Below are 13,124 nucleotides of genomic sequence, written 5' to 3' on the forward strand. Positions count from 1 at the left end.
AGGGGGGTACAGAACCGGGGGGGGGGTGCGCCCACGGCTGGGGACGTCACGCCCAGAGGAAGCAGGAGCCCGTGTGCCAGCTACTGCCCAGCAGGCCCGTGAGCCCTGGCTCGCCCCGCACCCCCACCGCCGGCGAAGGCGTCGTCAGCTTCGGGCTCCCGGTTCCGAGCACGGGCCAGGAACCCCCGCCAGTCCTGGAGCCCGGGGGGCCGGCCCGGCGCGCCCCACACCAGGCAGCCTTCGGGAGCGCGGCTGTGGGAGGAAGCCCCCGCGGCTTCCAAGATGCTTCGAGAAAGCCTGCACTCCGCTGCTGCCCGGCGCCCCCCAAGCCCGCTCTGGCTGCGTTCTGCCCAAAGGTCCCCCCAACCTGGGCCGCCGCCCCTGACGCGGTGCGTCCTCCGTGCCGGTGTCACCGTGCCCGGGCTCTTCCGGGGCCTGGCCTCCGCGTCCCGACCCGTAGTGCGGGGTCCCGGGGCACCCGGGAGGCGATGAGGAGTAAAAACTACAACTCCCGGCGTCCCCTGCGCCGGCGGCGTCCGATTCCCGCGACGGTTGCCTAGCGACTGGGCGTGTCCCGGAAGGCGGGCTCGGCGTGGGGCGGGACTTCCGGGGCGGTGGTTGCATCAGCTTCTGGGAAGTGTCCGGCGGGCTGCGCGTCGGGTCTCTGGCGATGGCAGGTTCCTCCGGGGAGCAGGGTGAGTGGCGGAGCCGAGCCGGGCTGGGGGCCGGGGACGTCGACGCCCCGGCTGCGGGGCTGGCTTGCGGCGTGAGGCCGAGCTGTGAGGGGCTCCCGCCGGCGCCGCGAGGACCCGCCGCCTCCCCTGGACGTTCCCGCACGAGGCGGCTGGAGCCGCGCCGGGCAGACTCGAGGGCCAGAGGGGAGCGTGTGTTCCCGCGCGGCGGACTCCGGGGAGCAGCCGCAGCAGGCCCGCCCCCGGCCCCGGCGCCCAGGTGACAGCGGCGGCCCCGGCCCGGCCCGTGCGCGCGGATTCCAGCGCCGTGGCCGCCTGCGGCCGGGGGCCCCCGCCCGGGATGCCTGCGTTTCCGGCTCCGCTGGATGTAACGCCGAAGGGGCTTGTTCTGTTCGAGACTGCTGGGCGCTCAGTCTGGTGGGCATGGCCTCGCTCTCGGAGCGCTGCCGTGCGCCGGGGTGAGCAGGGTCTGAGTCCGAAGCCCCCGGGGCCGCGGCTCCAGCCAGTGCTCCTGTTGCGCCGCGCCGCGCCCGCCTCCCCTTCCTTTGCTCGCACACACGCGCGTGCACACACGTACACGCGTGCACACGCGTGTGAGCTCGCTCTCCCTGATCGTCCCGGTGCGGGACCAGAGGCCGCTCTCTGAGGAGCAGGATGGGTGCCCCGAGGCTTCTCTCTGGCCTCCAGTTTCTGGCTTTGTCGTCCCCAAGGTTGAGTTCAGGAAACCCCTGCGCTCCCAGATCTCCGGCCGCGTCTTCCATGTCCTGACTCGGAGCGCGTGTGTCTGCCCCGGGGTCTCCCGGGGTCCACCGCCTCTCCAGTGGGGAGCCCCTGGGACCCTGCAGGCTGGGGCGCGGCGGCGGCTGGCTCACGTTTCCACGCGGTTCAGTGGAGCGAGTCTGCCAGGCCCTGCTTTGGGGCCCCGAGTGGCCCTTTGCAGTGGGCGCTGCTGTGTCTCCCAGCCGGGGAGTTGGGCTGCAGCGGGGCCCCTGCCCCCGGCGTGGGTGCCCTGGGTGGTTCCGTTCGGAATGACCCAGACAGCGCCAGTTCCCAAGCAGGAGGACAAAGCTGCTGTTGCCTGGGCTCCCGCCAGCGAGATGGGGCCCATGTGTGCGGAGCACGGGTGCCCCCTGCGCACGGCCGCTCGTCCCCTGGGTCGAAGGAAAGCGGGTGCTGCTAACCAGTCGGTGGTGGTGCTCGGGGGACTGCGGTGCCCGGCCTGTGCCAGGAGGCTCCGGCCTCCGGGGAGTGGGCAGCGTGGCCTCCCAGGGGCTGAGAGCAGGGCCCCAGGGCTGTCCCCACCAGCTCCGTGGGTGAGCGCTGCAGGCCCCTTCCTGAGGGCCGTGCGGGGTGAGTGGGAGCCGGCACAGGGCGCGTGGGGCCCGAGGAGCAGAGGGGCGTGTGCGGGACGGGGCTGTGCGCCGGGCACCTCAGCAGGGACGCTAGTGGGACCTCCGCCTGAGCGGGCTCAGTGGACAGAGCCCAGGGGAGGGGTGCAGCCCCCCACGCGGGGGCCCACAGGTCTGCTAGAAGGGCTGTGCTTCAGCAGGCGCTCGCACGGGGCTTGAAGACTCTGGCAGGGGTCGGGGGGCCTGTGAGTGGCGGGGCGGCCGGTGCAGGGCGGGCGTTCGGCTGCCCGCGTCCGTCTGGCGTGCCTGGGATTCAGTCCTGCCTTGCCGGCAACACAGCGCCCTGCTAATGCAACCCGGGAGGCAGTGGATGATGGCCCAAGTGCCCGTGTCCTGCCACGCCCCTGGGAGACCCGGGAGTCCAGACTGGCTCTGGCTGGCCCGGCCTGGCTGCTGCAGGCATGTAGGGGGTGAGCCAGAGCATGGGGGATCTCTCCCGGTGTCAGTCTGCCTTCAGATACGGACGCCTTTTTAAAAATAAATGAGCAGATGCAGGTGCAGAGGCCTGGGAAGGTGGTCCTGCTGAGGCGCGTGTGTGGCTGCAGTAAGCGCTGTCCAGCCTGCACTTCCCCCACCGGCAGAGCAGGGGGACAGAGTGGGGGCTCCACGGTGAGCGGGGTCTCACACCCTGGGGGTCGGGTGAGGGTCCCGGGAGGGGGTGTGCTCTGGGTGTGCTCCTGCCATCTCCCTCCCCCTGGGGGTCCGGCGAGGGTCCCAGGAGGGGGTGTGCGCTGTTTGTGCTGCTGCCACCTCCCCTCACCCTGGGGGTCGGACGAGGGTCCTGGGAGGGACTGCGTGCCCTGGGGGTGCTCCTGCTACCTGCCCTCCCCCTGGGGGTCGGGCCCAGCTCTGGCCTGAGCCTGTGACCACTTGAAAGCTGGCCGTTTGATGTGTTTCCTCCAGACACGTCAGTGCTGCTACCACAATTATCCAAATGACCGCCTCCGTCTCCCAGAAGCCTGCGGCCACCTGCGCTTCCCCAGCCGGTCTTGTCCCCTTTGGAAGGGCTTGGCCACTCCAGACGGCGCCCCAGGCACCTGTGTGAGCAGGGAGCCCCTGGAGTGACCCAGCAGTGCCGGCTGTGAGCCAGGCGGTTTACGAGCGGGAGTCCTACACAGGGATGCGGGCCACGGCGTGCTGGGCCCGCCCCCAGCGACACAGCTCCTTCCTCTCCCTCCTGGCACTTTGAAGCCGGCGTGGTCATTAGAACTTTTTATGTGTTCCCCGCACGATAAAAATAGCACCAGCTTCCCAGAGACTCGGGAAATGCGGCACCTGCTTCCCCGCCCATCAGGTCCCCGGGTCCCTTCCAGTGCGGGAGCCCCTGCGTGTCCTGGCTGTTGGGGTTCAGGACGCTGTGTCTCCCGAGCGTCTCTCCACCTCGTCAGCCTCGACCGGTCGGGGGAGGCAGCCTCTGGTTGATGGCCTGAGCCACGAGGTAGTGTGGCCCCAGCTGTGAGGGCGCCGTGCAGGCGGAGGCCAGGCCGAGATCCGCGCCTGCGCGTGGGTGCCTGGGGGTTGGCTCTGCAGGAATCCCGGCAGTGCTGGAACAGCCCCGCTGGGTCTCAAGGGTGACCTCACCTGCTCAGGGACGTCGGGGGCCCGGGAAAGCTTCAGCAGACACCGGCCTCGCCTCCGAGGCCACCTGCCAGGTGTTGGGAGAAGCCGGGGGCGCTAGGTCCCTTTGAAGCCAGACAGTCTGACCCTGGGGGTCACAGGGTGTGAGGGGTTGAGTCAGGCTCAGGGTGGGTGCGCCGAAGCCCTGCGGCCCCCGGGCTGTGTGGAGGAGTGGAGCCAGGTGTCTCAGCCCCCGGCCGCCGCTCAGCCTTCCCCAGCACAGCACCCACCCTGAGAGTTCGGGACGTTTCTCCCCACTCGGGGGCTCTGCAGCCGCACAGGCAAAGATCGGGTACCAGGACCGGCCTGGGGCTGGGTGCGGGCAGCGTGGAAGGCAGGGGAGGAGCTGGCCGAGGGCGCCAGGAGGGCCCATCCCTGCCGACACGGCTGTGTTCGGGGCGTTCCCGAATTGGCGAGGAGAGGTCTGGGTGGGATGGGTGGCAGTGACCGTGGGGGAGAGGGACAGTGCGGGGCGCTGGACTGTGTCTTCCCCCTGCAGGGCGGGGGAGGCCCACATTCACAGCTTGCCCCTCGTGGTGGACGCGCCGGGGAAGGGGTCCGGTACCGGAGCTTTTCGGCCAGGCTGGGATGCGTCCCTGAGCCTCCGGAGGCAGTGGGAGAGTCTGGCCATCTCTGGGGCGTGGACAGCCTCGGCCTGTGCCGACCCCTCACCTCCCAGCGCCACTGCAGAAAAGGGGTTGGCCTTGGTCTTGGTTTTGAGGTTTTCAAGGTTGAGGCGCCGTTCACGCAGCATGCAGTCAACCACGCTAACGTGCGCGGCTCAGGGGCTCGGCGCTCTCGCCGCCTCTGCGCGGCTCCACCACGTGCCACCCCGCCCGCGCTCTCCCGCCTGACGCCCTGTCCCCTCTGTCTTTGCAGCTCTCGCCTACAGGTGCCTCCTGAGCATTAGGGACGAGGCAGCCCGGGCGCGGGCCCTGAACGAGCACCTCAGCACGCGTAGCTATGTCCAGGGGCACTCGCTGTCCCAGGCAGACGTGGACCTGTTCAGGCAGCTCTCGGCCCCGCCCGCCGACCCGGGGCTCTTCCACGTGGCTCGGTGGTTCAGGCACATAGAAGCGATCCTGGGTGACCCCCGGGACAAAGGCCAGCCCTGTGGGCTCCACGCAAGTGAGTAGCAGCGGCCTCCTGCCGTCCAGACCTCCCCCCCAGCGCGGGCCGAGGCCGGGGCGGCTTCGCCCTGTGGAGCTGCATCTTGGGAACTCCGTGTGCCCGTCGTCACGGGTGGCCGGGTGCGGGGGCTGTCGGCGGGCGCCAGGCCTGGCTCTGCCTGACGCAAGGCTGCGGGGCGTTTCTGCCCCAGACCGGGCGTGGTGCTGGTAATCGGGTCGGCGTGGAGCTCTGTAAGTGGGAAGCAGCAGCTCCCACACGGCCTGCTGTGGTGTCTCCGGAGCACTGTGGACAGCCCCGGCGCTCACAGCCTCCTGGGTGCCCCTCCCCCGGCAGCTGCAGGCTGTGGGCGCGCGCCCTCCATGTGTGGGGCAGGCTGCCTGGCCTCTTCTGCCCCCACTCCCAGGCCAGAAGGCCTCCTGGGGCTCCCAGGACTTGCAAGTGTCTCCAGGCCTCCACTAGGTCCCCTTGGACTGGGGCAGGTGTGGCGTCGAGGCTCCTGGGGTTGGAGGCGTTTGGTTTCTGGGTGACCCTGCAGCAAGCACCCCTCCCCCAGCGGCATTCCCACCTGTGACAGCCCTGACTGAGGCACGGCCAGTGGGCCTGAGCCCCTCCCCGGGCGAGAACCGTGCGGCGTGAGGTAGAGGAGGGCTCCGTTGCAGAGCCCAGGACGGCCGCCCCAGCAGGGCCATGCAGCCACGGCCCGGGCTCCCACACACACTCAGGGGCAGGCAGGCAGGGCCCAGGATGGCCGCCCCAGCAGGGCCACGCGGCCACGGCCCGGGCTCCTACACACAACTCAGGGGCGGGCAGGGCCCAGGACAGCCGCCCCAGCAGGGCCATGCAGCCATGGCCTGGGCTCCCACACACACTCAGGGGCAGGCAGGGCCCAGGACGGCCGCCCCAGCAGGGCCACGCGGCCACGGCCCAGGCTCCCACACACACTCAGGGGCAGGCAGGCAGGGCCCAGAACGGCTGCCCCAGCAGGGCCACGCAGCCACGGCCCGGGCTCCCACACACTCAGGGGCAGGCAGGCAGGGCCCAGGATGGCCGCCCCAGCAGGGCCGCGCGGCCACGGCCCGGGCTCCTACACACAACTCAGGGGCGGACAGGGCCCAGGACAGCTGCCCCAGCAGGGCCATGCGGCTCCCACACGCACTCAGGGGCAGGCAGGCAGGGCCCAGAACGGCCGCCCCAACAGGGCCATGCAGCTATGGCCTGGGCTCCCACACACACTCAGGGGCGGACAGGGCCCAGGACGGCCGCCCCAGCAGGGCCACGTGGCCATGGGCCGGGCTCCCACATGCACTCAGGGGCGGGCAGGGCCTAGGATGGCCACCCCAGCAGGGCCACGCGGCCACGGCCCGGGCTCCCACACGCACTCGGGCGGGCAGGCAGGGCCCAGGACAGCCGCCCCAGCAGGGCCACGCTGCCACGGCCCGGGCTCCTACACGCACTCAGGGGCAGGCAGAGTGGTAGACCACGGGTGGCACCAGCAGGGTCAGCCCAGCTCCTCCCTGAGTTCCCTGGTTCTCAGGCTGCCAACCAGGCCACTGGAGCCCACGTGTAGCCAGGAGTGACGAGCATTAGGTGGGCGGCCCTCCAGCCAGGCGCACGGCGGACTGGGGCTCTAGGCAGAGTGGACTGGTGCTCAGGACTGCCACTCAACCTCTGGTGGCCGTGGGTGGGTCCCAGGCCCTCGGAGTCCCCTGTCCTCACTGTGTGGGTCTGGGCTGCCTCTCGAGTCTCATCCGGGTTCCAGCCCCCACGCTGCCTGCAGTGCCCACCTTCACCGCCTGTGAATGGGGAGTAGCGCCTGCCCCTGCCGCCATCCCACCCTGGCTACACCTGTCTCCCACCCTGCCCCAAGGCCCCAGGGACCCTCAGACAGCGAAGTTGGGACGTCGCACGTGGCTCTGCTTCACCCTTGGCCCAGCCCTGTGCAGCCGGGCCCCTTCTGAGCGCCTGGGCTCTGCCTGGCCTGCGATCGGTTCCTCTTTCCACCCCCGCGCCTCCCCGCCTGCCCCTCCGGCCCCCCAGGAAGGGGGCCGAGGCCTCGCCTGCAGGGATGTGCAGGCAGCTCCTTGCGGGCCTGGCCGGGCCAGGTGAGCGCCCCTGGGTCCACACCTCCTGTGTCTGTCTCCACCCGTTTCTCTTCTGTCTCCCCATCCCTGTCGTGAAGGGGTGTCCCCGGCAGGGCACAGCCTGTCGGGTGTCCCCGTGCCCAGGCAGGGAGGGGTGCGGAGCCCCTGCTGAGTGAGAGGAGATGGCGGAGGGTGGGAGACACTCGCTGAAGTGAGCTGGGAACCCGAGGGAGGGGAGGAGCCGAGCGATAGCTCCAGTTGTCCCCTCGGTGCCGTCTGAGTTTGAGGGCCCTGGACTTCCCCGAAACTTAGGGTGCTGCAGGCATCCTGGGGGGCCTGAGGCCCCGAGCCCTGGGCCGTCAGCCCGCCAGGGCAGCAGCCACAGCTTCGTGTCGGGTGTTCTGGGATTCTGCCGAGGACTGGATGGATCACGGGCAGAAGGAGCATCGCCCTCCTGGAGACTTCCTAGTCCTGGAGGCAGAGCGAGCGAGCGAGCGAGCGAGCGGGCGTCCCCGCTGGGGCACGCCCACGTGACTGCCCTGGCCAGGGCCGGGCCAAAGCCAGCAGCCTGGAACTTCGTCTGGGTCTCCCACCCAGAGCGGCAGGGGTCCAAGTACTTGGGCCGGGTCAGAGTGGAGCGGCCGGGACCCGAGGTGGCGTTCGTCTGGGATGCTGGGGCCGGGCTCGTGCTTTGCCGCGGAGTTGGGGTTTTCCCTGCATCAGGGTCTATGGCCGCGTGGGAGCGTCCGGGGGAAGGTGCTGCTTCGGCCCCGGCTGGCCCACGTGTGTGGCTTCCCCTCCCCCTCCCCGCCCTCCTAACTTTCTTACCTCCTAACCATTGGTTACCATCACCCTCCGTCTGGGCCCCCGGGAACGGCCAGCACCCAGGGCTGGCTCCACGCGGCTCTCCGGGTGTGCTTGGTAGGAATGAAATAAATGCTGGCCACTGTGTTTGAGTGAGGCTTCAGTGGCTCCCAGTCAGGATGTCCCCTGAGGACGGAGCCTCCCCTACACAGGTGGAGGCAGAGGGACAGGAAGCGAGGTGTCTGGCCGTGAAGACGGGCAGACAGGGCCGCGGGCAGGGCGTTCCATGTGGCTCGGCAGGCGCTGTGCTGGGGTCGAGGCACATCGGGTGTGTACTGTGGTGGCTGCAGCGAGGGCCTTGCACACAGGTGTGCCCTTGGTGTGGACCCAGGGAGCCACGCTTCCCTGTCTCCCACACGGGCGCAGGAGCTGCCTCACCGTGGAGTCGCGCCCTGTCCATCCTGTCTGTCCTGTGAGGACAGCTCAGCTGGAAGCCTGCCTGCTTCAGCGGGATAGAGTCTGGGCATGGCTGGGCAGCCTGGCCCCGGCCACCTGCTGGGGGCACACAGTGCCCCGTGGTGGCCTGGGCAGGGGCTGCCCCAGCCAGGGAGGACCCAAGTGGGACGTGGGGGCCCTCAGGGCTGTTTCTGAAGGCGGGAAGAAGCGATGTGGCTAAGACCGGGGGCTGCAGCGTATGGGTCAGTGTCGGCCGGGCTGAGGGGACCCACTCCAGGAGCCAGCCCCCTGCACTCCACAGAGGACAGAGGTGTGGAGGGCTGGGTGGCCACGGCTGGGGGAGGGGAGGAGGGTGCCCCAGGTCGCCATGCACGGACTGTCGGGGTCAGTGAGCCTGACCCACAGGCCAGGGGCAGCACGGCGGTGGGAGGATGTGGGGGGACAGTGGAGCGTGCTCTGGACGAGCAGGGCCGTCTTCCTGCCCCAGCTGGGCTGGTGTGGGTGGCTGGCGGGAGCCGCTCTGCTCGGCCTGCCTTGGCGCTGATTTCGTTAAAACAGAAGTTCCCGAGTGGCTGTCGGGTCCCCGGGTGCTGACTGCAGCCTCCTGCTGATGCGGTCCCTGGGAGGCAGCGCGGTGGTGGGGTCCCTGGGAGGCAGCGCGGTGGTGGGGTCCCTGGGAGGCAGCGCGGTGGTGGGGTCCCTGGGAGGCAGCGCGGTGGTGGGGTCCCTGGGAGGCAGCGCGGTGGTGGGGTCCCTGGGAGGCAGCGCGGTGGTGGGGTCCCTGGAAGGCAGCACGGTGGTGGGGTTTTGACGCCTGAGTAGGAGGCCGGTTGAGCTCGCAGCTCCTGCTCCAGCCCTTTGTCTGCCTCTCAGATAAGTTCTTTGTTCATGAGAAGATGAGCAGTCGCCTTGCTGAGGGGGCTCGAGATGGGGTGCAGCTCACGTGACCTCACAGACTCCCTGTGCCCCCAGGTAAGGGCCGCCGGGTGCAGCCTCCGTGGTCTCCTCCTGCCGGGACAGCGCCGTGCCAGCTGCGCCTGTACAACAGCCTCACCCGCAGCAAGGTAGGCCGGCGAGCGGGCCGCGGGCGCGTGCGCGCCACCCCCGGCTCCCTCAGTCGTGCGGCCCTCTGGCACCCGGGGCCCCGGGGAATGGGTTGGCCTGAGCAGCATCTCGGCTCTGCCCGAGCGGAAAGGCTGGGGGCAGGCACGCACGGGCCCGGGCAGTGTGGCTGACGCAGCCCACACGGCTGGGTCCTGGCTGAGCAGGCTGTGGCCGGGGCTCCAGGGCGCCAGGGCTCCAGAGCTTTGAGAAAGCGCTGCGGGCTGCTGGGACCTGGGATCTGCGCACAGGAGGCGTGCAGGGAGGAGAGCTCCCGCCCCTGGCCTTGTCCCTGGGAGGGGCTGTGGGCAGCGACACTGTTGGGACTTTTCAAGTTTGCCTTTCAGTTCCTTTTCATTGCATTTGAAAGAGACGGGGCTTGCCGGCGCCGCGGCTCACTAGGCTAATCCTCCGCCTAGCGGCGCCGGCACACCGGGTTGTAGTCCCGGTCAGGGCACCGGATTCTGTCCCGGTTGCCCCTCTTCCAGGCCAGCTCTCTGCTGTGGCCAGGGAGTGCAGTGGAGGATGGCCCAAGTGCTTGGGCACTGCACCCCACGGGAGACCAGGAGAAGCACCTGGCTCCTGGCTCCTGGCTCCTGCCATCGGATCAGCGCGGTGCGGCGGCCATTGGAGGGTGAACCAACGGCAAAGGAAGACCTTTCTCTCTGTCTCTCTCTCTCACTGTCCACTCTGCCTGTCAAAAAAAAAAAAAAAAAATTTAAAAAAAAAAAAAGAAAAAAGATAGACGGGGCTGGCGCTGTGGCGCAGGGGGTTAAAGCCCCAGCCTGCAGAGCCAGCATCCCGTGTGGGTGCCGGTTCGAGTCCCGGCTGCTCCGCTTCTGGTCTGGCTCCCTGCTGATGCACTGGGAAAGCAGCAGCAGGTGGCCCAGGTCCTTGGGCCCTGCACCCACGTGGAGACCTGGATGGAGCTCCTGGCTCCTGGCTTCGGATCGGCTCTGCTCTGGGCGTTGTGGCCATTTGGGGAGTGAACCAGTGGATGGAAGACCTCTTTCTATAACTTTGCCTCTCAAATAAATAAAATAAATCTTTTAAAAGAGAGCGAGTGACGGGCAGTGAGTCTTCCATCCGCTGGGTCACTCGAGCGCCTGCGACAGCCAGGGCTGGGCCAGGGAGCCTGGAGCTCCATCCTGGTCTCCCAGTGTGGCCGGCAGGGACCCAGGCACTGGAGCCGGGGTTTGCGTCACCAGGAAGTGCAGAGCGGCCTGGGGTGTGGGAGTGGAGGCCCGCGTGGTGACGCGCTCGAGGCCTGTGGCTCCTGCCGACCCCCGTGCCTCTGGGGGCCGCTGGGGGCCCCGGGCAGTGCCGCTCTCCCCTGCCGTGACCCCCCTTCACCCCGCACAGGAAGTGTTTGTGCCTCAAGATGGGAGGAAGGTGTCCTGGTACTGCTGCGGGCCGACCGTGTACGACGCCTCGCACATGGGGCACGCCAGGTAGGCCCGCAGGGTCGCGGCTGCTGCAGCACGGGCAGAGGCCGGCGGGGCCACGTGGCTCTGCCCCGGGGACCTGAGGGTTGCGGGGAAGTTGGGAGACCCGGGAGTTTTCTTCTGTGTTTAAGATGAAAAAGTTTTAATTCCACAAATGGAATGGTAACCAAAAAGAGAAACGCTGAGGTCCTGGGTTGCAGCCAGACGCCCCCCCCCAGGCCGGGGGAGGGCAGCGGGGTGCCGGGTGCTGCGTCCCGGCCACGAGCCCCACAGCGGGTGGCCGTGGCGTGGGGGGAGGGCCGCAGCGCACACTGCCCGTGGCTGCACCCGGGGCTCGGAGGGGCTCGGGTTTGGATTGGGGATCAGGCCCGCAGCAGGGAAGCACTTGGCACTGGGACCATGGACGTGTGATGAATGTGCTTCCCACACGCCACACGTGTGTAGCTGCCGGTGACTTCCCACGTGTGAGGCAGTGTCTTTCTTTAAAGATTTTATTTATGTATTTGAGAGGTAGAGTTTCAGACAGTGTGAGGAAGAGACAGAGAGAAAGGTCTTCCTTCCTCTGGTTCACTCCCCAAATGGCCGCAACGGCTAGAGCTACACCAAGCAGGAGCCAGGAGCTTCTTCCAGGTCTCCCGCATGGGTGCAGGGCCCAAGCACTCGGGCCATCCTCCACTGCTTCCCAGGCCACAGCAGGGAGCTGGATGGGAAGAGGAGCAGCCGGACTAGAACCGGCGCCCACGTGGGATGCCAGCACACAGGCAGAGGGTGAACCTGCTGCGCATGGCGCCGGCCCCATGAGACAGTTTCACGGAGTCCAGTCGCTGGCCCTCACAGAGCTGGGATGTGGGGCACTGGGGGCTCCGGTGTTCGGGTCGCGTCCACGCATGCCCCTGGGAGACGCTGTTTTCCCATTGTCCCAGGTCCTACATCTCTTTTGACATCTTGAGGAGAGTGTTGAGGGATTACTTCAAGTTTGACGTCTTCTACTGCATGAACATCACCGACATCGACGACAAGGTAAGGGGGTCTTCGAGGTCGGTGGGGGCGTGACGAGGTAAGGGGGTCTTCGAGGTCGGTGGGGGCGTGACGAGGTAAGGGGGTCTTCGAGGTCGGTGGGGGCGTGACGAGGTAAGGGGGTCTTCGAGGTCGGTGGGGGCGTGACGAGGTAAGGGGGTCTTCGAGGTCGGTGGGGGCGTGACGAGGTAAGGGGGTCTTCGAGGTCGGTGGGGGCGTGACGAGGTAAGTGGGTCTTTGAGGTCGGTGGGGGCGTGACGAGGTAAGGGGGTCTTCGAGGTCGGTGGGGGCGTGACGAGGTAAGGGGGTCTTCGAGGTCGGTGGGGGCGTGACGAGGTAAGGGGGTCTTCGAGGTCGGTGGGGGCGTGATGAGGTAAGGGGGTCTTCGAGGTCGGTGGGGGCGTGATGAGGTAAGGGGGTCTTCGAGGTCGGTGGGGGCGTGACGAGGTAAGGGGGTCTTCGAGGTCGGTGGGGGCGTGACGAGGTAAGGGGGTCTTCGAGGTCGGTGGGGGCGTGACGAGGTAAGGGGGTCTTCGAGGTCGGTGGGGGCGTGACGAGGTAAGTGGGTCTTTGAGGTCGGTGGGGGCGTGACGAGGTAAGGGGGTCTTCGAGGTCGGTGGGGGCGTGACGAGGTAAGGGGGTCTTCGAGGTCGGTGGGGGCGTGACGAGGTAAGGGGGTCTTCGAGGTCGGTGGGGGCGTGACGAGGTAAGGGGGTCTTCGAGGTCGGTGGGGGCGTGAAGGATCGGACTCGGAGGAAGGGTCTCGGCCTGGCGGGGTCTTGGTGGGGGTGGAACACCAACATCTGTGCAAAGCTGGCGTCAGGGCCGGGCAGGTGGGGTGTCGCGGCGCCCCAGCAGGGTGGCTCTGGGCGGGAGCTGGGCCTGGGGCTTAAGTGTCCGGAAGCTCACGGAAGACCTCGGCCCTGCTTGGTGGTGTCAGGGAGGGCGCTGTTCGTGGTGACGACACCTCGTGTGTGTGGGGACCCCCCTGCTATCCCGGGCATGAGGGTGGCTGGGGAGGGTGGAGCCCCGCCTCCCCGTCATCCTGGATGGTGCCCCCTCTCCCTGCAGATCATCAGGAGGGCCCGGCAGAACCACCTGTTCCAGCAGTACCGGGACAGGAGGCCGCCGGCGGCGCAGTTGCTGCACGACGTCCACGCCGCCCTGGAGGTGGGCCCCTGGCCGGCTGCTTGGGCTCCGTGCCCTTTGCCTGTCCCCGTCCCCCAGTGCTGTGTGTCGTGGCCTTTACCACGCGTCCAGTGCGCAGGCCACTTCCGTCGGTGCGCGGAAGTCTGCAGAGGTGTGGCCCCGGCCTGCGAGAGGGTGTCTCTAGAGTAGCGTGTTCTTGCTGACAAGCGTCCTGTGCCGCGC

The 13,124-nt window shown here is 68.6% G+C and overlaps 1 protein-coding gene across 5 annotated transcripts in view; it reads left to right on the forward strand.

Annotated features, from left to right (window-relative positions):
• Positions 1-555: 555 nt before the first annotated feature.
• The window catches only part of CARS1 (cysteinyl-tRNA synthetase 1), a 36,918-nt gene continuing 24,349 nt past the window's right edge, over positions 556-13,124 (forward strand). For 2 of the 5 annotated variants that reach the window (XR_011382309.1, XM_070057370.1), the window contains exons 1-6: positions 556-695; positions 4,598-4,846; positions 9,163-9,254; positions 10,654-10,742; positions 11,660-11,756; positions 12,825-12,923. Coding sequence is in view for 4 of the 5 variants with exons in the window: in XM_070057370.1 (XP_069913471.1) it covers positions 671-695; positions 4,598-4,846; positions 9,163-9,254; positions 10,654-10,742; positions 11,660-11,756; positions 12,825-12,923 (651 nt within the window). In the remaining variant the exon portion in view is untranslated. The remainder of the gene's footprint in view (positions 696-4,597; positions 4,847-9,162; positions 9,255-10,653; positions 10,743-11,659; positions 11,757-12,824; positions 12,924-13,124) is intronic. The other 3 variants (XM_070057311.1, XM_070057418.1, XM_070057448.1) reach the window with 3 other exon arrangements.

Source organism: Oryctolagus cuniculus, chromosome 1 (genome assembly GCF_964237555.1).
Source record: "Oryctolagus cuniculus chromosome 1, mOryCun1.1, whole genome shotgun sequence".
Lineage (NCBI taxonomy): Eukaryota > Metazoa > Chordata > Mammalia > Lagomorpha > Leporidae > Oryctolagus > Oryctolagus cuniculus.